The 24903-nt window shown below is 42.0% G+C and overlaps 1 protein-coding gene across 2 annotated transcripts in view; it reads right to left on the bottom strand.

The window, feature by feature from the left end:
* The window catches only part of pard3ba (par-3 family cell polarity regulator beta a), a 146636-nt gene that overhangs the window by 118235 nt on the left and 3498 nt on the right, over positions 1-24903 (bottom strand). For both annotated transcript variants that reach the window (XM_088291030.1, XM_088291029.1), the window contains exon 2: positions 16056-16157. In XM_088291030.1, the coding sequence (XP_088147156.1) occupies positions 16056-16157 (102 nt within the window). The remainder of the gene's footprint in view (positions 1-16055; positions 16158-24903) is intronic.

The raw sequence follows: 24903 nt of genomic DNA on the forward strand, positions 1-24903 counted from the left end.
TGGGTTTGTGTAGGTGGTTTCATTAGTAATGGAGGTAAGGAAGAGAAGATAACCAGGTAATAAAAAGCAATATCTGCAATGGAAAACTGAAGCTGGGATGTGAGTTAGCAACAAAAAAGGTTAAAGGCCACGTGTGTGTGCGTTTGTGTGTATAAACTAGTTGCACTGACTAAGGCAGTGTGACAAACATTTTCTCTCACACCATGATATTGTCTCTCACCTGAACCTCCCATGATTCAATATCAGCATGACACCTGGCTACACAAAGATTTGACACTTGCGTACTCTCCCCATGAGTGCATGCTCAGGCATGCATGCGTGTGCATTGGAGAGAGGAATTGTGGGGACTGGCAGTCGCAGAGGAGAGGATGAGGAAAAAGAAAGACTTGACACCAGGAAAACAATCTGATTGTGGCGCTTAATGAACGCATTTGCGCCTCTTTCTTTCTCCTTTATCAGCTTTCCTCTTTCGCTCCTTATCTCCTTCCATCCCCAGCGGGCGTCTCTTTCCCCAGCGAGCTTGCTGACTGCATCAATCAAAGATGATGCCCAGTGGCTGAGTAATATACGCGTGAAAGAACACCAATGTGCATGCGCACAAAGTCGTAGAGATGAGTTTAGTCTAGCATTCATTATTTTGAGAAACTTTTTTCCATGCAGAGGAGTGGCCTTGATAAAGAGCAGTGGAGAATTGAATTTTCAATCATCGTATTTTAGTGACACTTGTAGGTTTTCTTGGCAGGCTTGGTGTCGAACAGAACACAGTAAATGTGCAGGCATGATGTATTCAGTATACAAAAGTTGTGACGGTGTTTCATAACAGAAAACAATTTCAATCAGATTACAGCTACGTTTATTAAGAAAGAATTTCCATGCGGACAGAGAGACTCACTCGGCCTTGTTCATTTGAACCTCAGTGCATCAAGTGGATCAACTGTCATTCTTCGAATTATTCCTTTTCATCGGTTTTACTGTCAGGGGGAGTAGGGGCAACTGGATGTGTCGATCTCACTGAATGACAGATTTATCATAAATAATACAGGGTGACCCAAAAAAAAACACGCCCCAACTGTAATTAGGTCCCGTTTCTTAGTGTTTTGCCCGAATGAAATGAAACTTTGGTCATAACTAGTTTATTATATTCATAATATCACATAAAAAAAACTAGGGTCTTTGGCCCTTTTTTCTCCGTTCTACAGCATATGTACTAGATGGCCTCCATTTAGCTACGGACAAAACACCATGAAACGGGGCCTAATTAGAGTTGGGGCCCGTTTTTTTTGGGTCACCCTGTATTTACAAAGAAATGCCTGAGCAATCATCCAGACTGCTACGCACAACTAATTGGTAGCCCGCTGAACAACCAGCTTAAGTCATGTGTGACCCCGCCCATCACAAACCACCCACAAAGTTATCTAACAGTGTTTTATCGCGGTTGACGTCATGTGATGTTAATTTCAGTTGACAGCAAGTGGCAAAATGTACAAAAATGGCTGGATTTTACTGCCTAACTCATTTTCCACACATGCAATATTAAACAGAATACTGTGTTTAGACTAGTTGGACTGCATAGAAGATATCCTTGTAAAGAACATGTTTGGGTTGACTTTCCAGTTAATATACCGTTGCAAATGCCCTCATAAGTTTAATTTGTCCTCTTTTTCACAATTTCATCCGTAATAACATCAATTTTTTTATGGAGCAAGTAAACCACAGATGAATACAGTGTCTGTCTGTCTGTCTGAGTGAGGTGTTGCCTTCAGAGACAGTTTGGAAACAGACGACCTCATGCAACTAAGGAATTGTTTCAAATCAATCAATTCTGCCATTTATCTATCCCTACTGTGAATCTCTATAACAGTGGTCCCTAGCCACCGGCCACGGTGGACCGGGCCGCACAGAAAAAAGAAAAAAAAATACTTGCATTACTTCCAGTTTATTTATCATTCAAGGCTAAAAGATATTTTACTTTGAAAAGTAACCAGCTTGTCATGACCCGTGTCGGTCAGGTCAGGGTTTTTTTATGTCATTTTCACGTCCCATGCCTTGTCTTTGTCCTAATGTCATTGTTGCTCGTTACCCCCCGTCCATGCTCATAGCTCATAGTATCTGTTTCTGTCCACGTTCCTTAGTCAAGTTTAGTCTCCCCCAGCCGCGTTTCATCCGTCTTCCTTGGTTGCACTTGTTCATGTTTATTTACTCCGAGTCCCTTGTTTGTCTTTCGGTTTTGGTTTTGTTAATTAAACTCCCTTCAAGTCACCCTTGCCTTGACTTCCTCGCCTCTTTGGGTCCTCCCCGCTATCTCACCTACCTGCGAGCCTAACAGAATGCACCGACCAAAAAAGGACCCGGCGAGAAACTCACGGCGGCGTCACCCTCATCAGCCTGCCGACCAGCCCCGCGCCCTTCCCGTTGGTTCAGCCTTCCGTACCTCGTCTGTCTCTTCTCCCCTTGGCAATGTTAACGACTACCCCCCTGTCATCCCTCACCACCTTATTATAGACTCCGGTTTAGCCGATGATTTCGAGCACCATGCCCATCACGTTCTGGTCGACTCGGATCACGAGGACGACTTCGAGTATATCTACAATCTTTTAGACGCCCAGCGCAACCCGGACTCACTCAGTGACCAGATTTCAGAACTTCAGGCCCGCTTTGCTGAACTGGAAGCTCACTTGGCCAAGAAGGAGGAGCAGCTGCTGGCTGCACTGGCAAAGATTGAGGAGGAGGCCGCCGCCGAGAACCCAGCCCAGAAGAAGATCCGGGAACTGGAAGCTCAGATCGCTGAGCTGAAGGAGGATCTGGAATCGGAGAGACAGAAACACAACCAGGCCTTTGACGAGCTTAATGACCAACTGGAGCAGGCCAAACGAAACAAGATGTCTGTGGAGAAAGCGAAGCAGGTCCTCGAGAGCGAATGGGACGAGGTGCAGATCGAGCTCAAGACTCTGATGCAAGGCAACTACGATTCCGAGCACCGTCGGAAGAAGGCGGAGTCCCAGGTTCAGGAGCTGCAGGTCAAGCTTGGAGAGAGCGAACAGCAGAAGCAGGAGATGGCTGACGAGATGGCCAAAATGCAGTCTGAGCTGGACAATGTCAACAGCCTTCTGACTGAAGCCGAGGGCAGAAACATCAAACTTAGCAAAGACCTTTCTTCAGTGGAGTCGCAGCTGCAGGATGCACAGGAGTTGCTCCAAGAGGGGACTCGTCAGAAGCTGAGCCTCTCCACTCGCTTGCGGCAGCAGGAGGATGAGCAGAACGCCCTGCGGGAGATGCTGGAGGAAGAAGAGGAGGGCAAGAGGAACGTGGAGAAGCAGGTCTCCTCGCTTCAGGCCCAGCTGGCCGACATGAAGAAGGCTGATAGGGATCAGGCTCCCCGGCTCGGCTGCGCCCGGGTCAGCTGCAGCAACCCATGCCGCCTCCACGTCAGCTGCGGCAACCCATGCCGCCTCCACATCCGCTGCACAGCCCACGCCGCTACCATGTCAGCTGCAGCAGCCCACGCCGCTTCCACTGCAGCTGGTGAGCCCCGTCCCGGCTCATTGCCAGCTGCTGAGCCCCGTCCCGGCTCCCCGCCAGCTGCTGAGCCCCGTTCCGGCTCCTCACCAGCGGCTAAGCCCCGTCCCGGCTCCCCGCCAGCTGCTGAGCCCTGTTACAGCTCCTCGCCAGTGGCTGAGCCCCGTCACAGCTCCCCGCCAGCTGCTGAGTCCCGTTCCGGCTCCGAGCCAGCTGCTGAGCCCCGTCCCGGCTCCCCGCCAGCTGCCGAGCCCCGTTCCGGCTCCTCGCCAGCGGCCGAGCCCCGTTCCGGCTCCCCGCCAGCTGCTGAGTCCCGTTCCGGCTCCTCGTCAGCACTTCAAGTCCCTGTTCCGGCGGAGCACGCCTTGCGTACGTCCCAAGTTCACGTTCCGGCGGAGCACGCCTTGCGTACGTCCCAAGTTCACGTTCCGGCGGAGCACGCCTTGCGTCCGCCCCAAGTCCACGTTCCGGCGGAGCGCGCCCTGCGTCCGCCCCAAGTCCACGTTTTGGCGGAGCACGTCTTGCGTCCGCCCCAAGTTCACATTCCAGCGGAGCACGTCTTGCGTCCGTCCCAAGTTCACGTTCCAGCGGAGCTCGTCTTGCGTCCGCCTCAAGCTCATGTCCCGGCGGAGCACGTCCTGCGTCCACTTCAAGCTCATGTCCCAGCGGAGCACGTCCTGCGTCCGCCTCCAGTCCACGTTCCGGCGGAGCGCGCCCTGCGTCCGCCCCAAGTCCACGTTTCAGCGGAGCACATCTTGCGTCCGTCCCAAGTTCACGTTCCAGCGGATCACGTCCTGGGTCCGTCCCAAGTCCACGTTCCGGCGGAGCACGCCCTGCGTCCACCCCAAGTCCATGTTCCGACGGAGCACGTCCCGCGTCCGCCCCAAGTTCACGTTCCAGCGGAGCATGTCTTGCGTCCGCCCCAAGTTCACGTTCCGGCGGAGCACGTCCTGCGTCCGTCCCAAGTCCACGTTCCAGCGGAGCACGTCTTGCATCCGCCCCAAGTCCACGTTCCGGCGGAGCACGCCCGGCGTCCGCCCCAAGTCCACGTTCCAGCGGAGCATGCCCTGCGTCCGCCCCAAACCCGTGTTCCGGCGGAGCACGTCCCGCGTCCGCCCCAAGTCCATGTTCCGGCGGAGCACGTCCCGCGTCCGCCCCAAGTCCACGTCCCAGCGAAGCATGCCCTGCATCCACCCCAAACCCATGTTCCGGCGGAGCACGTCCCGCGTCCGCCCGAAGTCCATGTTCCGGCGGAGCAACGCCCCGCGTCCGCCCCAAGTCCAGGTTCCTGACAGGATCGCTGTCCGGCCGAGGCCGTAAGCGGAGGGTGGACTCTTAAAACGCTGACAACGGAAAGAGGGTCCGACAAGGTGTTTATTGGGACCGTCAAAGAGTAATCAATCCACACAAATACTGGAGTATGAATTAGGGGAGAATCTAAATAGAGGCAGATATCAATAGTTACAACCGTCGCGGGGGACGATAACGGAAAACGCTGGTGGACACAATCACACCAGGAAAGAAAAACGGTGATTAAACTTAAAGCGCTTGCATAGCAAGGAATACAAGAAAACGAGAATGGCTTACCACGAAAGGATAAGGGAAATCCAAACAGCGAACACGAGAACATAAAGCGAGTCGAAAAGTAGCTGAGGCAGAAAATACAGATAACGCAACAATCAATACACGGAACAAGAAAGGCAAAATCTAGAACGTGAAGCATGAACGTGAGCATCGCAGGATAATCATCCGATGCCGACTGATCCTCGGCGGCGGCCTAAGTAGTCCGTCATCATGAATTGATCAGTTTCAGCTGCGCGGCTTGAGGCGCGTCTCTCCCTGCCTGGTGACATGCGACGGGACGAGCGCGGAGGGAACGCCCACTCGCTGAAACACAAACGCAAACGGATCGTGACAGTTCCGGCGGAACACGTCCCGCGTCCGCCCCAAGTCCGCTCGTTCTCCACCAGCCACACACCGGTTCTCCATTAGCCTCACACGCCTGACTCCCATCTGCTCCCCTAATTAATGGACTATTTAAGCACCCTGTGCCGACGGTTCGGCGTCGGTGCATTGCCCCATTTTGCGGACTTTACTGTGCCCTTACGTTGCCTTGTCCTAATGTCATTGTTGCTCGTTACCCCCCGTCCATGCTCATAGCTCATAGTATCTGTTTCTGTCCACGTTCCTTAGTCAAGTTTAGTCTCCCCCAGCCGCGTTTCATCCGTCTTCCTTGGTTGCACTTGTTCATGTTTATTTACTCCGAGTCCCTTGTTTGTCTTTTGGTTTTGGTTTTGTTAATTAAACTCCCTTCAAGTCACCCTTGCCTTGACTTCCTCGCCTCTTTGGGTCCTCCCCGCTACCTCACCTACCTGCGAGCCTAACACAGCTTCTCTCTGTTCCATTGGACTCTTGACTCAAGTCAAGATGCTAATTGTCATGTCACATTATCCTAATATTAAACCCACAAGCCTGCAAAATAAGTAAAAAAACAGACCACGTATGAAGCCCACTCAGCACAATATGCAGCAATGTCACATGATTTGGATTCCTCGTTGTATACCCTTCACAACAACACCTGCTTTTTGAAGCTTGATCCAGTAGTTTCTGAGTTAAAAGGTTTTAAATGAAGGTGGCCATTTCCCTTTTTGCCGAAAATGTTAAAATTCGGTGAGACATAGCACCCAAACTCCAATTGCTCCAATTGACCTCAAATTTGACTTTTAGTGCTCTGCTATCACTATCACCAAGTACACCAAGTTTTATTAAAATCTAAATCTCCTTGGTTCAACCCAATGGGTGATTTAGGTTTGAATAACCCTTCATTAGCATATTCGGTAATGGAGTAAGTCAAAAGTAATTAGAAATAATAAATTAACATCTATATTACTTGGATTACTTTATTAACATAAATTCTCATCAGGTAACTACTAACTATATTGGAATATATTTTGGTAACCCGCCCGGTCCTGTTCCTTGGCATGGACCTGAGGTGCTAGCAGGTCAACAATACCTCTTTCACATACACAACATGACCACCACCCCAGATGTTAGGACTGAAGATGTGATTACTTCATAACCAAATGGATGACTGCGGCATACACATGCTGTAAAAAATACAGGAGAATTAAACAGCTTGCCTGAGGCAAGCAGGTTTGATCTCGCCGGACCTTGTAGAGTAGACATTGTTTATGTGCTACATCTCACAGATGGAATAGCAGTGTCATTAATAATGTACGGTATTCAATGACTTGCTAAAATTAATTGCATGCAATGCCATACAGCTGATAGAGAAAACCGCACCCAAACCTCCCAAAAGACACAAGCGCACACATGCACGCACAGAGACAATGCTGCAGTTAATGAATTAAAGCAAGCAAGCAATTTGCCTCTTACATGGAAAACTGGGAAAGTGAGTGTCTTCTTTTCATTTTTTTAAGTGATGTTATTTAAGAGACTCCAATTTATTGACAGAAAAAGACAACAGAAAAATAGCTAAGGAATACCTTAAAGTGTGTATAAGAACTAAGCACAGTTTAAAAGGTTTCCATATTTTAAAGTATGTGGGAGGAATAAAATATTGCAGTTTCACTTCTCACAGATGGACTGGAATGTATGCATGGTGTTTACTTTATCTCTTCATATGCATAATTGTTAAAAGGACAATATATAGACTGAAACACATTGAACTGCAAAAAAGATAAACAGTGCCACCTTTCTTTTGCCAAACAGTTCTACATGCCACTAAAAGTAAATATCAGTCGTGCACATGAACGCACAGACAGTCTAAAAAACACACTCACATCCTTTTCTCATTGCCTCGTACTAATCAGCTCATTTTTCTTCTCGGCTGCGGTGCGTTTGTGTGTGCCTCGAAGTATGTGTGCGTGAGGTACCAGTCTATTGAGATACTTTGCTTTTGTGCTGTTGTCATCCATCTCACAAATGCCCCCTTCTCCATCCTTTTCTTTGAAGGAACGATGCATAATTCAGAAGGTGTATGCTGCATCCTGACAGCAAATGGTAACCCAATCATCTCTCTTGCACGTGCCTGTGCGTGGCTCCACATTCAAATAAAAAATTAAAAATAGAGCTTTTTTAAGCAGTGACAATAAATCAGAGGGAGTGTAACACTCACCTCCCATGGGGAAAATCTACAAAAACACTAAAAGGAGGAACCACCATATCAAGAGGCCACACATGGCAAAAATCACTTTTTGTGTCAAGTGAGTGGAAAAGATTGAAAGACTTGATATGAATGGCATCGCATGAGCAATGTCAATTGAGAGGAAACACAGTAATAGAATGATGAAAAACGATCAGTAACGCCCACCAATTTATTATTATTATTTTATTTATTTTTTTTTTAGAAATGCCTATATATTACTAGTTTCTCACAGGATTGCTGTACCCTTGAAAAAACGTCAGTAAGATGCATTAACATTAGTAAATGCCAAAAATTAAAACTTTTTTACTGTACTATAATGAGAAGTGCAAAAGTGCATTCCGATCAGGATGACGACGATGATGTGATGAATTATCGCTACTGTCCAATGAATAACAATGGAGACTGTGCGGAAGCCATGTTCCATAATGGTGACGCATTGGCCTTCTTTAAGCATGTCAAGGTGGCTAATCTTCACGAGCATTCTACTCTGTTCTGGAACTTCAGCTGTTCACCAGAGGCCTTAGAAAGAAAAAAGGAATTGGGTGGCATATGAGAGTGTTGAAAAAAGTGCGCAAAAATATTTTAGTGCACACGTTAAAAAAACTCGTAACGTATCAAATTTTATCCAAGAAAAGCAATTGGGCAAATTTACAGTCCTGTATTATATATTGGTATTTTGCTGAATTTATGTTGACATTAAGAAATTAGCAAATGCAAAAAAAAAATGTTGTTACGCAGAAAATAGGCGTTTTATCACTGGAGAGCTTTGTTAACTTGCTTCAACTGGAAAACAGGGAGTCATTTGTAAACTCGGCACGAACATTGTTATAAAAAAAAAAAAAAAAAGAGTTGAAATGAAAAGAAAAAGAAAATTGGTAAAAATAAGTGCGAAACATTTGTTGAAAGGAAAACAATGCAATTTGTCTTCATTTAAATCCATGCTACCCTGTGTCCTGGCGGCATGTTTTTGTTTTTTTTAGTAGTCACAGTAGAAAAGTGTGAGTGAGGGACTAATCCTGCTTCTATCCCTGCCTATATCCACACGTCACAGTAGCAAATGAGGAGAATTACCTGGTAGGACAGCGCACAGACACACACACATAAACCCAATGTGATGTTAAGAGTAGAAATAGATGCTTAATCTATCTCTTCAAGGCTGTGGTAAGGCACTCCTTAAATAAAGAATTTTACGCTGCGAGGTCGCCACGACGGCTTTTACATGTTCCTTGCCTTGTCGTTGGACGTTATGCCAGTAGTTGCACATCGAAGCAAGACCATCCACATCGAACATAACATTGCTTGCTGACAGACCCATCCACTGCAGCAAAATAAATAACTCCGCAGCTTAAACATGGCGCAGAAATTTGCAAATGACAGACAACATAAAAATGAAAAAAAAATGGCAAATGAACTAAACTGTCACTATTGACAGTAATTTCATATGGAAACTGTTAAAGAGCTTCTTAGTGTTGAGGAAACTAACAGGTGTAGCTTACAAAACACTATAGTTTAAAAGGAGGAATGAATTTTTTTCATAACAAACAGCTCTAATTTGCTTCAATCACATTTTTGACATGAACCCCTTCTATATGTTGTCTGCCCTTGTGTGAGTTTATCTGATTCGTAACAACACACGACTCCAAATCAATTTACCTGATTCCCTGAAACAGAAAGGTATAAACCAAATAAGTATCAAAATAATGACATACCTTGTACGCCGCCATAGTTGAACATTTTTGACTGGTTCAAATAATCACTGTAACGTGTAACATGCTACTGTTTTACATGTTGAACTTTCATGGTCTATTGTGATATGAAAATGACGATTGGCGTCGTTAAGTATTGACATAATTTAGATAGCATTCCTAACCATCCTAATTTGTATAAGCTCCTTTGAGAAAGAAAAAAAAAAGATTTCCGGAGTCAGTAGTAGTGATGAATGCACCAGCCTCAGGACCATAAAGCAGGTGCATCGTTCCATGAAGAAATTTGCAATATTTTGGATGATATTAACGTCCTATGGCCGTAAGCGTTGCTTCATTGATATGCACATGATTAAGGCAACGCTTGCGACCTTAATATAATCCAAAATGAGTGTGTTTCGTTTTAATATTTTAAGACAAAAAATGATTAGGATATCCATAGTTTTTAGGGGGTTTTTCCTCTACGAGGCAACTGAAAGAGAGAGCCTTACGACGTGAATAGAATAAAAAAAAGGCTGCGGGTTTCGTCCTAATATTACATAGAATGATCACATGCCCATATTGGCACATAGATTTGGGGGACAATCAGTCACGGTTTTTGTACATAATGCAACCGTGATGTAACCGTGCACCTTTTTCATGGACCATGAGGCTGGGCGCATTCGCCAGCTACGGACACCGTAATATCCCCCCACCCACTCCACCTCAAAAGAACGACTGACACCAGAGATAGTTAGTAGCACTAAATTATGGAAACACTTGACAACTTCATAAGGCATCTATATCGCAAAACCGGGAAACAAGTATAAAATGAACAGTAAAGGTGAACAACGCGTAACATGTCACAGGGATGACATGAAGAGGTAAAAAAATGTCCAATATGGCAGCATACAGGATATGTTATTATTTTGATGCTTAGTCAACTTTAACATTTTGTCAGGCACCCAGATGCTAGGGCTGAAGGATTTTAGGAAAAAATTGTACAGCGATTTTTCTCACATATATTGCGTTTTAGATTTAATTTGCCATTTTCTTCACAAAACACAGTGAACATGACAAACGACAGAAAATTCCATTAGTCCATTAAAAACCTTAAAATATATTACTGTAATGATGCAGACAAAGTGGAGGTTTTGTGAGGGTGGGAGTTTTTCCTCAAGTTTTTAAAAACTACATTCAGTTCAAGTATAATTTTTGATTCATTTTTAATTGTGACAACAATTATGTCAATAAAATAATTGTCCCTTAGCTAAATTGATTAAAATATCTAAGTTTGAGACCTATTATTGTGTAGCGCTCAGAACTCAGTACTCTGAGGTGCAAAATAGTGCAAATGTTATTGATGAGATTATAAATACTTAATACATTTGGCATCGAACCTCTTCGTCATGACGCCAGCCGTTTACGTGTACCAGTCTGAGACTGTCTGCTAAATTGATAATGTAGCCATCGTCTTATTTTATGTCTATACATGTTGATTGAAATACAACATTTCTGTTCATAGCTGCTGGCTCTCCGCCGTAATGTGGTTCTAGCCAGACTTCTCTTAAAAGTCTACTGTACACGTAAGCACTTATTTTGGGCCTTTCTCGACTCTGTATTTCACTTAAGCAATTAACACACTTAGCGACTCCTCGTTCGCCTCCTCGGTATCAATGCTACTTGTTAGTGGGGTAGTTCATTTGTCACCACTAAGTAGGTGATCCGCATCATAAAGCTCGTTGCTGCTACTGTGCTGTGAACTTGCATATAGTACAAATAAAATCCATACATCTGCAATGCAAGATAGCTTGGTCCCTTGCATTCAAGCAAATAAATTACTTCCGGGACTACGGGCAACCCCATGCCGTTTTTTATTTTTTTTTTTTAAATCAGTACGCCACTGGTTCGTGTCACCTGCTTTGTGAAGGTGGGGCATCTTTCGGTCCTAAAGCGATAAATCATTCAGCCCAACCAGATACCATTGATATTAGCACTTTTAACGTTTATACACACCACATATTAGAATTAAGGAAAAATGCATTTTGAGTTATGTTCCTTTAAGGGCAACTTAAATATTATTAAATTATTATTATAATGATTTATTTTATGTCAAGCACAAGCACTATTTTGGTTGTTTCTAAACACTTTTGTCACAGGATTTAAACAACATATTTCCCATTTCATGCACAGCACTCCCATGTTTAACATTGACAGGATAATTAAAGTTGCCGGTTCAGACACATTAGCGGCAGTGGAGCTCAATTCATTAGGCTAAACAGCTTGAAGATGAGAGCAGAGAGGCAGGAAAATAGAATAATACTAAAACAAGACGTGATTATGCAATGGCAATGTTCTCACACTGGACGCAGATGGGGGTTTAGCTGTGCAGTCACACCAAAGGATCATTAAACATTTAGCCTAAATGAGCTGTATTCAGATTTACACACATTCATCAAGCCCACCGCTGCAGTGAAAGTCTGCACCCACCCAGAGTGTGACTCTCAGTTTATTTGTGTTATTAGCACAATAGACTTTCAGCAAACATCTAAAGTGATGTCAATGAGTCCAGTCAGAGAAGGTCTGCTATAAATAAGTGGATCTAATCATTAAGAGGGTGTGAGCTGCTTCTCAGCCGGTTTATGGGGCAAAATCCTAAATATTTGCTGAACCTAATACATCTTTATTTCCTTCAAAAATTGGATGTATGTGCCTTTGAATAGATGGCCCTTGACTTTGCACTCCCACTGGGATCTCATAGCCATCAACCCGCAGGCATGACGTTGTGTCGACCCTGCGCCACCTCCGTTAGTCACAACACACCGATGCGGCAAGAACGCTTTTGCTTTGGTGAGCCGACAAATCACTTTTGAAGGGATCCATCAGTCAAAGTCGTAAGCTAGTGCAGTGGCCCATGTTAACTAAATTAAAATTCAGCCGCAGAACTTCCTTGTAATCAAACGCTCAGCCGCACACAAGGGTTATTATAGTTTTTAAAATTTAATTCTAGTTAGTTTTTATTTCGTTTTGAGTTTTGTTTTTTAAATTTTTTAGGGCTGGTTTATTAGTTTTTTTAGTTTTAGTTTTTTTCCGAAACAGTTTTAGTTTGCGTTTGAAAAAAGTCTTTTACACGTGTTCAAGATTGGAAAACAAAAGACCATAGTAAGTATTGGAAAGTGAAAAGTCAACAAAAAATATTATTTCAAAACATTTTGATTATACAGGGTACAGTTTACGGTTTTAACAGTCCACAGACACTGAATAACAATGAGTGCCGTGCATACAGCACCTACAGTTACATGCAGGCATGTATTCATGCGCCCAAATTGAAATGCAGCTTGGATACCTTGTTTGCCAAGTTGACAACTTCTAAAGTTAATTTGTGTGTTGAGAAGTGTTAAACGTGGGTTTACAGTGTACATACATACATACATACAGTAGAATTTCATGCTGAGTTAAATGTAAAGCCAACGACACACACAAACTGCTGGCTCCTTTCTATTGGAGGCTGCTTGATGATGTCGCTTCTATGCGACAAACATTGAGAGCACTATAATTCCCAGATGACTGTCGGTCCATCTCTTTTTCCAGAAACGTCTGTGCCATATTCTTGAACAAAATGCTTTTGAAAATCAACCACAAAGGCTTGTGTATTAAATAGATTACCAAAGACAAAACAGGGCACATTTTCTCTGCAATTCTAGTTAGTTTTAATTAGTTTTGTAAATGTAATTTAAGTTTGTTTTCATTTTTCTAAATCATTTTAGCTTTTATTTTATTTTGTTAGCGAAAATGTTTTTTCAATTTTAGTTTTAGTAATTTCGTTAGTTGCCGTCTATTGTAATAACCTCGATTCAAACAGATTGCAATCAGGTGGAGTCTGAAGAGCAACTTTGTAATAAAGTTAGGAAAAACTAAAAGAAAAAAACATGGTGTGCAGAGCGACAGATGTACAACTGCTAATTTAGTTGATTCATGACAAGCCACAGTCATAATATCATAACATGTCAGAATGGCAAGGTGTTGAATATCTTCACAGGTAAAGATGTATGGATAAGGATCAGCATGCAAAGAGCGTATACAGTAGGTTATGATTCGGCTGGCGTGTGTCGCATGCTTTCGAATCAGCACTCTTAGTGTTCTAATTTAATAAGTACATTTGAGCCTGGCGCAGATTTACTGAGCCACTTTTCACGTCAATCGAATGCTGCTAACATGACGATTTTTGAGGCGCAAAGGGTTGTGCAAGCCTGAGGTGCCATGCAGCATCAAAGGCTTATCATCACAGCCCGTAATGATATTTTATTGACTCACACAAAGTTTCTCTCTATGCAACTACCACAAGTGAAGAGCTACCTTATTGTCAACAACCTGAATTAAAATTACCTAACAATGAACACGTAATAGACAGAATCGTGTTCTGAAGAAACTCGTGGGATGGCAGTGTTACTCAAGTTCACCCCCCAAATAATTATTAATTAATTTAAACAATAAAAATAATAATAATCATATCACACTGGCAATGTATACGGTGATGACCTATTCTTTTTACGGCATGAAAACGGGTCAAGGCTGACAAGTACATGACCCCTCTAAGGCATGGTCCGCTGGAACAAAAGTTTGAACTTAGTTAGTGTGTAGACGGCAGCTCCTTAGCTCCTGGTTTTGGTTGCATTCTTTTAGCTCAGAACTGTTTTGTTTTTTTCTCTCTCTGTAAATCTCCTGAAGACATTTTATATCAGTGTTGATGTATTACTTTTTCTTTTTTAACACAGCCGGCCATTTTTTCAACATTTTTCCTTACCTCCTCAAGATAACATGAGCACGGCCTGCTAATTAGCAACAAGGCTAGAAACATGATGCCACCCGTTCGTCTCCATTGATGACTACTACAAACGCCTTAAGAGGATGGCAGAGCTGGAGGCAATAATGCATTGCTTCGAAGTGTTTGAGGAGGTGAATGGAATATCAGGCATTGAGACCACACAACTACTGTCTCCAACCGGTGGACACGAGCATACTATACAATACAATACAACAGGGAGCTCGCTCCATCCACCAGCCCTCTGTGGAATTTGCTGGGAGCAAAGTCAAAAGTAAGTGAGTGAGTGAGTGACACACTCTCTCTCACACACACTCTCACACTCACCCCCTCATGTCTCGAGTGTGTGCTCGTGCTCATGCGTGTGTAAACAGTAAGCCATTCTAACTCATTAGCATCTGGGGCTAATACAGGGCCCATGCTGTGCTGGGGCGCGCCTTCACAATATGTCCACTGCAACATGATTGATGGCACGATGCCGTTGGCCACAATAATGGACCTAAAAAAAAAAAAACACGAAAGACAGAATCTGTCTGCTTTGGCAAGGTAATAAAAGACAAACAAACAAAAGAAAGCCAGGCTAATCAGAAGAACCAGGCACAGCTCATTAATCTGCACAAACTAAAAGTGTCTGAAAACCCAGAGACAAGAAAAGTCAGATGATTGGCACATGGCGAGCATCACTGCCTTACCATCTTTTCATCAGCAGCAAAGCAAGAGAATAAAATTAGAGTGGAGATGAAAGTAGGGAAGTTGTTTTGAGAATCGGGTGGAAACTGAACAAGGTAAATAGGACAGTTCCTCAGCAGCAAAGATTCAAGCAAAGCCTGTAATTGCCCAAAAGAACCGCAGCTAAGGGAAGGCAGTTGACGCCAGTGTGACTTGTTAAAAAAGGAACTGAGCTGTGACATTGGTTGACAAAGCCTGGGAATGGAATCATTAAAACCTGTGAGTCACAAACATGATTCACATATTATTACGATTCAGCCAGAAAATGACTCCTCTGTTGTGAGGGATTGAAAAAGTGTCTTTTTCACCTCGGCAGACACTTCTACATCCATTATTCACTTCTGTCACTTTGTTTTACAGAAGCTGTTTTGGCAAACTTGCCCGACATGCACACACAGGCACAAGCCTACTTTTTGTTCACACACCTTAAAATACCAAAGTGGATGGTGTATAGTATTTGTCAAACTGTCAATTTGTCTTCTAGCTGACAAAGTATCCCTCATTTATCCATGAATTTACCCTTGAAAAAGTATCATCCGCACAATACATTTGAAAAAAATAAATAAATAAAATAAAGGAGAAATTCCACATCACGCATGTCAGAATGTAATCTAAGAGCATTTCCATCTGGATATTTTTTTTTGTCATAACATGAAAGGCTGCTTCATCTGCTTTCGTGCAAATTTACATGACAGCTTAATTCCAAAGCTCAAGCATCATTGCCACACCTTCAGTCTTTAAAACAAATGAAGGCAGAGACATTCAGATCACTGAAAGTTTTGCTGCAAAGTCCCAGTGACAATCATCCTTGCAGGCTAAGACATCAAAATGAAGCAAACCTGAGTAGTGGTAAATGGGCTGTGACTTGTATAGCACTTTTCTACCTTCCGTAATCAAAGGACTTCACACTATTAGTTCATCTACCGAATGACGATATATATTCAGGAGTAACTGGGGGTTCAGAATCTTGCTCAAGGACATGGTCACAATGGCCAGGGATCTAACTCACAACCTCTAGGTTGGAAACGACCTCTCTACCAGACAGTGCAAAAGGAAATAAAATATGTCAACATATTTTGTGACAAATTGCTTCTCTTTGCTCACTTACGAATAAATAAAAGGCCCTTCCTTATCTTACCTTGTCCCTATCATCCACCAAGTCTGTCAACAGGTCATCCATGTCCAGGATGCCTCCATCGGCGTATTCCAGGTGAAGGGTTTTCACAACACTCCTCCCATGCTGCACAGAGAAGCAAGAAGATGTAACTGGCAAATTTAATGACAATGTTTACATCTTGCATGTGGCCCCATTACATTTAGAAAGAGTATCAGAGGTTGTGGTGGCAGTAAACGTGCGTGATTAGGCATTGTGATTGTGCACCGTTGAAAAATGTAATTGACGTATGCAAAGATCACTGGCAGTCAACGTGTTAATTGGCCGGATGTTTTAAAGCAGCGATTCTCAAAGCATTGAAAATGCCTATTCGTTTTACATGAATTTTGGGAAATTTAAATTCCAATTAAAAATATACATATTTTTTTTAAATTGCTTTTCTTGATATTCTTATTGGGAAAAGAACATTTTGAGGAGCTACACAAACTGCATTATTTTATTGAACCAAGAACATCATGACACCATTTTCAAGCAAGAGGGGGATTGTCCCTACCCTTTTAGTTTGCTATTTTCTAATCAGCTAGTGGAACATTTCCAGAAAGTTCCCAGTAAATTTCCATTGGCAATTATGGAAATAATCATAATTATAAACAATGTTTTCTTTTTCATCAGACACCCATGCAAAATAACACAGTTAAAAGAAGGACAGGATGTCAGATAATCCACAAATAAAAATTAATTAGGTATTGAATATTCTTTTGAACAATTATGTCATTGAAGAAGAAAATCTGAATGTTAAGATAATTATTACTGCTCTCCTCAGCCCAAACCATTCAAAAACGAACAAAAAAGTATCATTCAAAATGTGAACTGAAAAGAGATCCTCTTTTTCCTCCCCTCCCAAAAAGTCCCATTGAAGGTGTAAGTAATAACCCCCATGCTTCTCTTCATTTTTTTTTTTTTGTGAATGTTGGACTTTTGTACATTTTATTCATTTTTTTTATTATCTGTTACAGTTTCGCACCAGCCATATAAAGAGAAGGTCTAAACCCACCCCGGCGTTAGTGACTTATTGAGAGGTGTTTAACTACCTGGATAGCCGAAAGGTTCTGTGCAGACAGTACAATAATATGGATTAGACTTTTGGGGATGATCAGGTTTGAACAAAAACAATATTATGTCACCAATTGGTTCAGCATATGGAGCAACACAACTATTTTAACAACTTGTATATTTAATCTAAAAATGCATTGGAAACATAATCATTTAAACCCCAAAATTCTTCCCCCACTCAAAAAATAAATAAATAAATAATTTCAAGATAACTATGACAGAGCTCAACATGTAAAGTGTACAATGCCAGTCAAAATATCGAGTCAGAAAGTAATTTTTCAAACTTATTTGAGGGGATAGAGGAGTTTGAAGAGTTGGAGGAAGAGGTAGTTGGCATGAGGCATGTTGTACCATACACGTATAAGCCAGATGCTCAGAGTCGTAAATCCATCCATCCATCCATTATCTATACCACTTCTCCTTAATAGAGTCGCGGGGGCGCTGGAGCCTATCCCAGCTATCTTTGGGCAGTAGGCAGGGGACACCCTGAATTGGTTGCCACACTCATACCTAAGGGCAATTTAGAGTGTCCAATCAACCTGCCATGCATGTTTTTGGAATGTGGGAGGAAACCGGAGTACCCGGAGGAAACCCACGCAGGCACGGGGAGAACATGCAAACTCCACACAGGATGGCCGGAGCCGGGATCGAACCTACAACCGATGCTGTTTCTCACTGTGAGGCCACCGTGCTAACCAGTCATCCACCGTGCCGCCACAGTCGTAAAATGCAAGTGAACTCTCAGTAAGATTGACTCGTGTTGGCCATTTTCCAAGAGGATGTGTTAGGGCTGGGCGATAAACCGAAAATTTACCGTTACCAAAATTTATTACAATGACCAAAATCATTTTGCCCATGTCGGTAAATTCGGTGAATAAAAAAATAAAAAAGAAAAGCCTTTTGTCTGCGGCAATGTTCATGCCCCTTTAAGACCGCTACAGTGCCTCTAGTCACGTGACTCCACCCGTCTGTCGATCTCATTGCTGGCGATTCAAATCCAGAAGCTTTTTGAGAGCATCTTGGCGCAATCTATTTGCAGAAAAAGATTTCGCAAGAGGTACCCTTTTTCTTTGTGACATTGTTCAAGTCATGCAAAGCAAGCTCAGGGTTCGCGGTTAACCGCTTCCCGATTCCCCGGGGCAAGTGAAATTTGGCCACGGGCAAGGTAAAATTATGGGCAACTTGCCCGACCGGCCAAGCATTTTTTAAAGCAGCCAAATATCTTTAATTTTGACGAAAACGGTGGTGTGATCTGTTTGTGTGCACTGTCTGGTGATGGTTTAACCCAGACACCCCCTTATGTTTTGGTATGGTCCATTGGCCTTATCGGGGCAATGGGCGGGCGCTACGGGGATCAGTTAGTTCAGTGAATGTCGAGTTAAAGTGGACGTCAATAAATCCCGCAGTATTGGAACTCGTTGTCGTAGCATCCTCATTTGAAGTTTGAAAAACACAACAAAAACCTACGATATTTCGGCCGAAAATTGACAGCCGGAAGTTTTCTTACCTTCTGCGCATGTTTCCAAGTGGCGACGAGTTCGTTCAAATCCGAACATTTCGGATTCCTCTGACATGACTAAAATAGCTCGAATATTTTTAAGTAGACAATTCAGTTGTGAGTAAGGAAGGGAGTAATATTTGATTATTGGCTGTTAATTCATTAGCTCCATGATGTGACCTGACATAGTGTCAGTGACTGTGTTCTGTTTATGCTATGAAACTTATGGAGGCAGCACCACAGGCACTGGTCTTAAAGGAATACACAAATTTGCCACACTCATAATTTGCTCATGTGATTCCTCAATTAATACGCTCTCCTGGACTTAAAATTGATCATCTGGATTGCTGTAATATCATTTTCCCAATTTAACATGCAGATTTGTTAATTATTAAAACTACAATTAACATTTTCAATAACTGCACAGGATGATACATTTGCTGTTGTGAGTAGGGTTTCATGGTTGATGATGAAAACAAGATTAATTTATGCTTATCAGATTATATGTTTATTTACATTTGTGGCGCACATTTTACAACCAGAAACATTTTATTCTTAGAGAAAAAAAATTGTCACTTGCCCAAGTCGGGCAAGTAATTTGGCCACTCGGGCAAGGCAAATTTTAGTGGCACTTGCCCTATGGGCAAGCAGTTTTTAAAGTTAACCGCGAACCCTGCAAGCTATTTGGAATGTTCATACAAATGATTTTTGTACTTTTATTTTTCATTGAAAGTAAAGTGTACCAGTTGGGCAATAAAAAACCAGTCAATATGCAATTCCTGCATTTATTTTGATTTTAGTCCACGTGGGAATTTATCGTGCATTTATCGTTATCGAGGTAAAATTGCTCGATTTCTCGCGATATTGATTTGAGGTTATATCGCCCAGCCCTAGGATGTGTCATGTTCATTCTTCAAACATAAGAACATTCTAAGATACGACACGGTTTTCAAAATGGATTGTAATCACACCTACTTATTTCCAAACTCTTTATTATAAGCATAACAGTTGAGAAAACAGACATCTTCCGAGTGTTTTTAACACAGAATGCTCGACACGGGATGAAATTATTTTGCTTGGCGAGAACAAAACTGGTCCATTTACATGCCCTATTTGTATCTGTTGGCCAATCAAACAACCGGTGGCCTGAATGCGAACGAAGCATCATCACGCAGCGCTGAAGCATTTCGACAAAAAACGTGATTAAGTTAGTTTAAGTTAACAGGATAATCGACAATGCAGTGCAATGGTTGACTAGAGTTCTTTAAATAACATTACTCACCAGAGATGAACAAACATATACATTATCGTTGTTAAGTGCGCTGCTATGGGTCTAATTATGAATCTGGGTGGTCAACGAAAATATGCATGAAACAGTCTCAGCCGATAGTATTACTCGAAAGATTGTTGGCCAAGTTTACTTCACACAAGGTCTATAAGCAAAGTGGGAGGGGATGCATGCTGCAAAGTAAGAGCTGTGGGTGATCTTTTTTTTTTTTAAATCAGCAACGAATGACATTGATTGACATATGCCAATCATATACTTGTCCATAATCGGTGGGCAATCAATTGGAGTACCACTAGTTCGTAGAGCGCTGCGGCATTAAGGTTTGGATCTAATCCCATTTATGCTGCTCAACTTTATGCAATTGTACAACTTCAAAAGTCAGAAAAGTTAGTTTCAAGTATATTAATTTGCTCATCTTCAACGCTAAGTATTATTTATCGAACAATAAGCGGATACAGTAATTATCGTGACAGGCCTAATTTCACCGCACTATTAATGTTGAAATTATGCATAATGTTACAAAAGCTTATAACATAACCTTTGCCTAATTTTTAAATGAAACCTTAGACCCACTAAACTACTGTATTTTAATGCAGGTTATGATAGTGATACTTCAAGAACTAAGAATCTTTAAGGTGGTACCTAGAGGAAAAAGCTCAAGGACAACTGTTTTAAAGTACTGCAAGTTCTGTACACAAAAAAAATTCCAGTTCTACAGTTATGTGGGTGGAGCGCCAGCGGTCAAATTCCAGGCCACTTTCATTATCACAATAGAGTTCAAAACATACACACCCTGTAAGGGTTGTGACATAGAAGAGCCTACAATGTTTGACCTGTGAAAAAAAAACACACACAATCATCAATGTGGAAATGCACTGATAAATCCATGTTCCTCTCATTTGTGAGATAGTTTATGGAAAAAAGCCCTGGCAGACCTCAAAGATGACATAGCTTATGACATAAACAGGACATTTCATGAGAAACAACTTCAAAATCTAGTGAAATCCTAGACTGAAATTTTAAATGACACAAAATATACTGCTTAAATATTGATCACTTTTATCTGCATATTGAGACTGTTTTTTTGATCAATGTCTAGTGGATATCATCAAATTGTGTCGCTTGTGTTGGAGACACCACATTACAGCCTTGCGTAGTAACCTGCATCAGCTGCAACAACATCAGGGCAAAGCATGTGCACATCACGAGACAAACCGGTCAAACCTGATGGGTGACATTCTTCTGTCACCTATTGGCCTCAGGACTGTACTTGTGATTCACAAAGCACAATTTAAAACAATGAGTAGCTCACATGTTGCAATGTCAGGTAAAGAAATACCAGGCATGATTTTTAACCCCCAAAAAACACTGCTATCAAACCCATTTGCTAATTCGCGACCGTCTATACCCCGACAACATCCCACTCCCATCCCCTCTTGAAGAAACAACATCCTAACATGACACTTCAGACAAAGACTAACCAAAAAAACCACACACACCAAACACAAAAAATAAATAAAACTATTACCATACAATCGAAATGATGATTCACATGCAAAACTAAAAAAAAATAGTTTAATACAAATAGCCCAACACAACAATACAGTGCAAGCGGTTTCTTCAAAGTCAAGACAGTGCATTCTCAAAAATATTCAACGCCTTCATGACCATCGTATTTAGTACTTAATGGAACATGCTGTTGTTATAATCTGCTACAAACATTTTGGAAATCTGTACTGGCAAACAACTGGATGAAGCCAATGCAAAAAATAGATAAAAATTAAAAAAAAACTATCTGCCTGTATACTGCTTGTGTGCGCATTTCATTTCATGAAACTGCCTGTGGATACTCTGAACAATGACTTCTCGGCCATGTGGGCCGTGTAGCCAAAGTGGACAGGCGTGCAAGTGCACATTCAGTGTCATATTATTAGAAACTTAACAATAAGGGCTAAGCAGCATTTGCACAGCACGTTAAAGAACACCTTTTTGCATCGCTAATGTCAGACACATGCACACACAGGTGAGTGACTCATACATGGAGTAGAACTACTCATGGCTTGGTGAGCCGTGAAGTGGCAGCATATCCACCGTATTCCTAACCCTCAGTTGCCTTTGGGTGAATTGGATGCGCGATTTCTGGCATGAACCACAACCGCCGTTTGATTTACGTGGTAACTGGTTGTGCGAGTTCACTCTCTACGACAGGTACAGACTTAAAAATCAACCACAGACCCCACGTTGCCACACCCTATGTCAATGATTGTTGATGAAGCGGCATAAAATGATATTGCGCGGCAACCGTCTGATATTGACCCATAATTGACCGAGCTGTAGATAGAAAAACAGTGTAAAATATTGCGCCATCTCAAGGATATTGGAGGTTGTTTTAGCTTGCCACGTAATACGGCTTTAGAGAACACACATTAGTAGAGACATGACATCATCTTACATAGATAGTAAGTCACTAAAATGATCTTACCTTTGGGAGTTCAGTGAAGGTTTATACGGTACTGTGAAAAAGTATTTGGCCCCTTGCTGATTTCTGTTTTTTGCGTATTTATCACTCACAATGGTTTCATTTCATCAAACAAATTTTCCTATCACACAGAGTCAACCCAAGGATATATAAAATGCAATTTCTAAATGATGATTTTATTTACCAGGGAGTGAAACTATATAAACCTTTCTGGCCCTATGTGGAAAAAGTATTTTCCCCCCTCAACGTAATAGCGAGTTCAGTCACCTTTGGCAGCAATAACGGAAATCAAACATCATGAAATCAACATTGGAAGGCTTTCTAGCATGAACTGCCCATTCAATATCCAACCACAGCATCGCAATTTGATTTAAATCCAGACTTGAAAACATTTATTTTGTTCTTTTTGAGCCCTTCATGGGTGGACTTGTTGGCAGTTTCCAATCGTTGTCCTGCTGCATGATCCAAGAGCGCTTACGTTTGAGGGCACAAACTGATGCCCCCACATACTCCTTCAGGATCATATGGTAAACAGCAGAATTAATTTTTCCGACAATCACAGCAAGTTGTCCTGGTCCTGAGGAAGCAAAGCAGCCCCAGACCATCACACTGTCACCACCATCATGCTTTACTGTTGGTGTGTTCTTTTATCAGATGCTATGCCATTTTTAAGCCAGATGCAACGGGCTGCACACCCTCCAAAAAGTAACATTTGTGTCTCAACAGTACACGGAAAATTCTCCAAAGGTCTTGAGGATCATCAGGTTGCTTTTTCGCAAATGCAAGGTGAGGCTTTGTGTCCTTTTGTGATAGCAGTGTTTTTTTTCCTGGGAACCCAAGGATGCTATTTTTTAACATTTTTTTCTTGTTATGGAGTCATGAACACTCACCTTAACTGAGGGCAGCGAGGCTTGCAGTTCTTGAGGTTGTTTTGTGACCTCCTAGATGAGTCTCTTCAAGTAATTAATCTCAGTTGGTCGACTACTTGCCACTGTTCCCAGTTTTCTTCATTGGTAAATAATGGCTCTGACGGTGGTTCGCTGGAGCCACATGGCCTTGGAAATGGTTTGTAACCTTTTCCAAACTGATTGATTTCAATCACTTTTTTTTCTGGAATTTCTTTGGATTGCTACATGATGCATTTGTTGTTGGGATTTTGTAGACTTCTTCACTTTATCAAACAGATTATATTTAAGTAATTTATTGATTCAATAAAGGTGGTGTGGTTGGGTGTCGCCTGTGAAATTGGACTCAGCTTTCCCAAAACTGTGAAGAGTCAGAGTTGTTTGGTGATTTAACAAAGGGGGAGCAATTACTTTTTCACGTAAGGCCAGATAGGTTTGTATTGTTTTCCCCCTTAGTAAATAAAGTCATCATCTAGAAACTGCATTTTATATATCCTTGTGTCGTTTCAGTGTGTTAGTAAAATCAGTTTGATGAAATGAAACCTTTGTGACTGATGAAGATTTAAAAAAAATAAAATAACACAGAAATTAGGAAGGGAGGAAATACTTTTTCACTGAACAGTATATATTAAAAAAGCAATATTAATGGAAGCTGTCAGTTAAATAAGACACACTGAACAAAATACAGGCAAAACACATGAATACAACACATTGCAACTATCATACATGCACAAGAATGACAAGGATGTCTTTGTTGCCTTTCAATCCATCCTGGGAGCTACACAGCACAATTGGCCATCTGAAACGGTATACTAATGAAAGGTTGCTATTGCTTGCTGCCTTAAATCCACACATCAGTTGTCTTAAGACAGCCAATATACTGATAGCTTGCACAATAATACAGAGACAAGCAAAGGTCGATCAATAACTCCTTAAATGTAAAAAGGAACAGCTAATATGTCAAGAAAAACTGTTGTCTCTCCTCCAGTCATACCTGGCTGCAGAAGCTGAGCAGAGACATGCAAGGCTGCAACCGCCCCTGGCTCACAAATATCTTAAGGGACTTTCAATGACAGTAAACTCTGGCAACAACAATCCATCCATAATACAAACAAAGATATGCTAAAATATATCTTGGAAAAAATCAGTCACTCTTCTATTGTCTTTTGTTTTTTTTATTGTATACCGGTACTGTAGCAAGTAGCAATGCTTTGTTCTATTTTATGAGTATTTGTCAGAATTTACAAATTCCGAGTGTACCTTGAAGCTATCCTAATGTCATTGAATCAACGAGTCAGGGGTGGTGTGTGCGCATTCAGGATAGCGTCTGAGGGACAGAAGCCAGTGGCAGCAAGAGAGAGTGCCTAGGGGACCATTTGCACACCAATTTTATTTATTTATTTTCCACATTGGTGCGCACATTGATTTGAGAAATATATCATTGACATCATCAACTAATCAAGTGCTTCTCAATTGGGAGATTGCAAACTACTGGGGGTACATGAAGGCACTTCAGGGGGTACGTGAGATTTTAAAACATAGTTTAAAACGTAGCATCAATGCAAAAAAAGAGCGCGATCGCAGAAGTT

This window comes from Idiotropiscis lumnitzeri, chromosome 3, assembly GCF_059441095.1.
Source record: "Idiotropiscis lumnitzeri isolate Australia: NSW breed Sydney's pygmy pipehorse chromosome 3, RoL_Ilum_1.0, whole genome shotgun sequence".
NCBI classification, from domain to species: Eukaryota; Metazoa; Chordata; class Actinopteri; order Syngnathiformes; family Syngnathidae; genus Idiotropiscis; species Idiotropiscis lumnitzeri.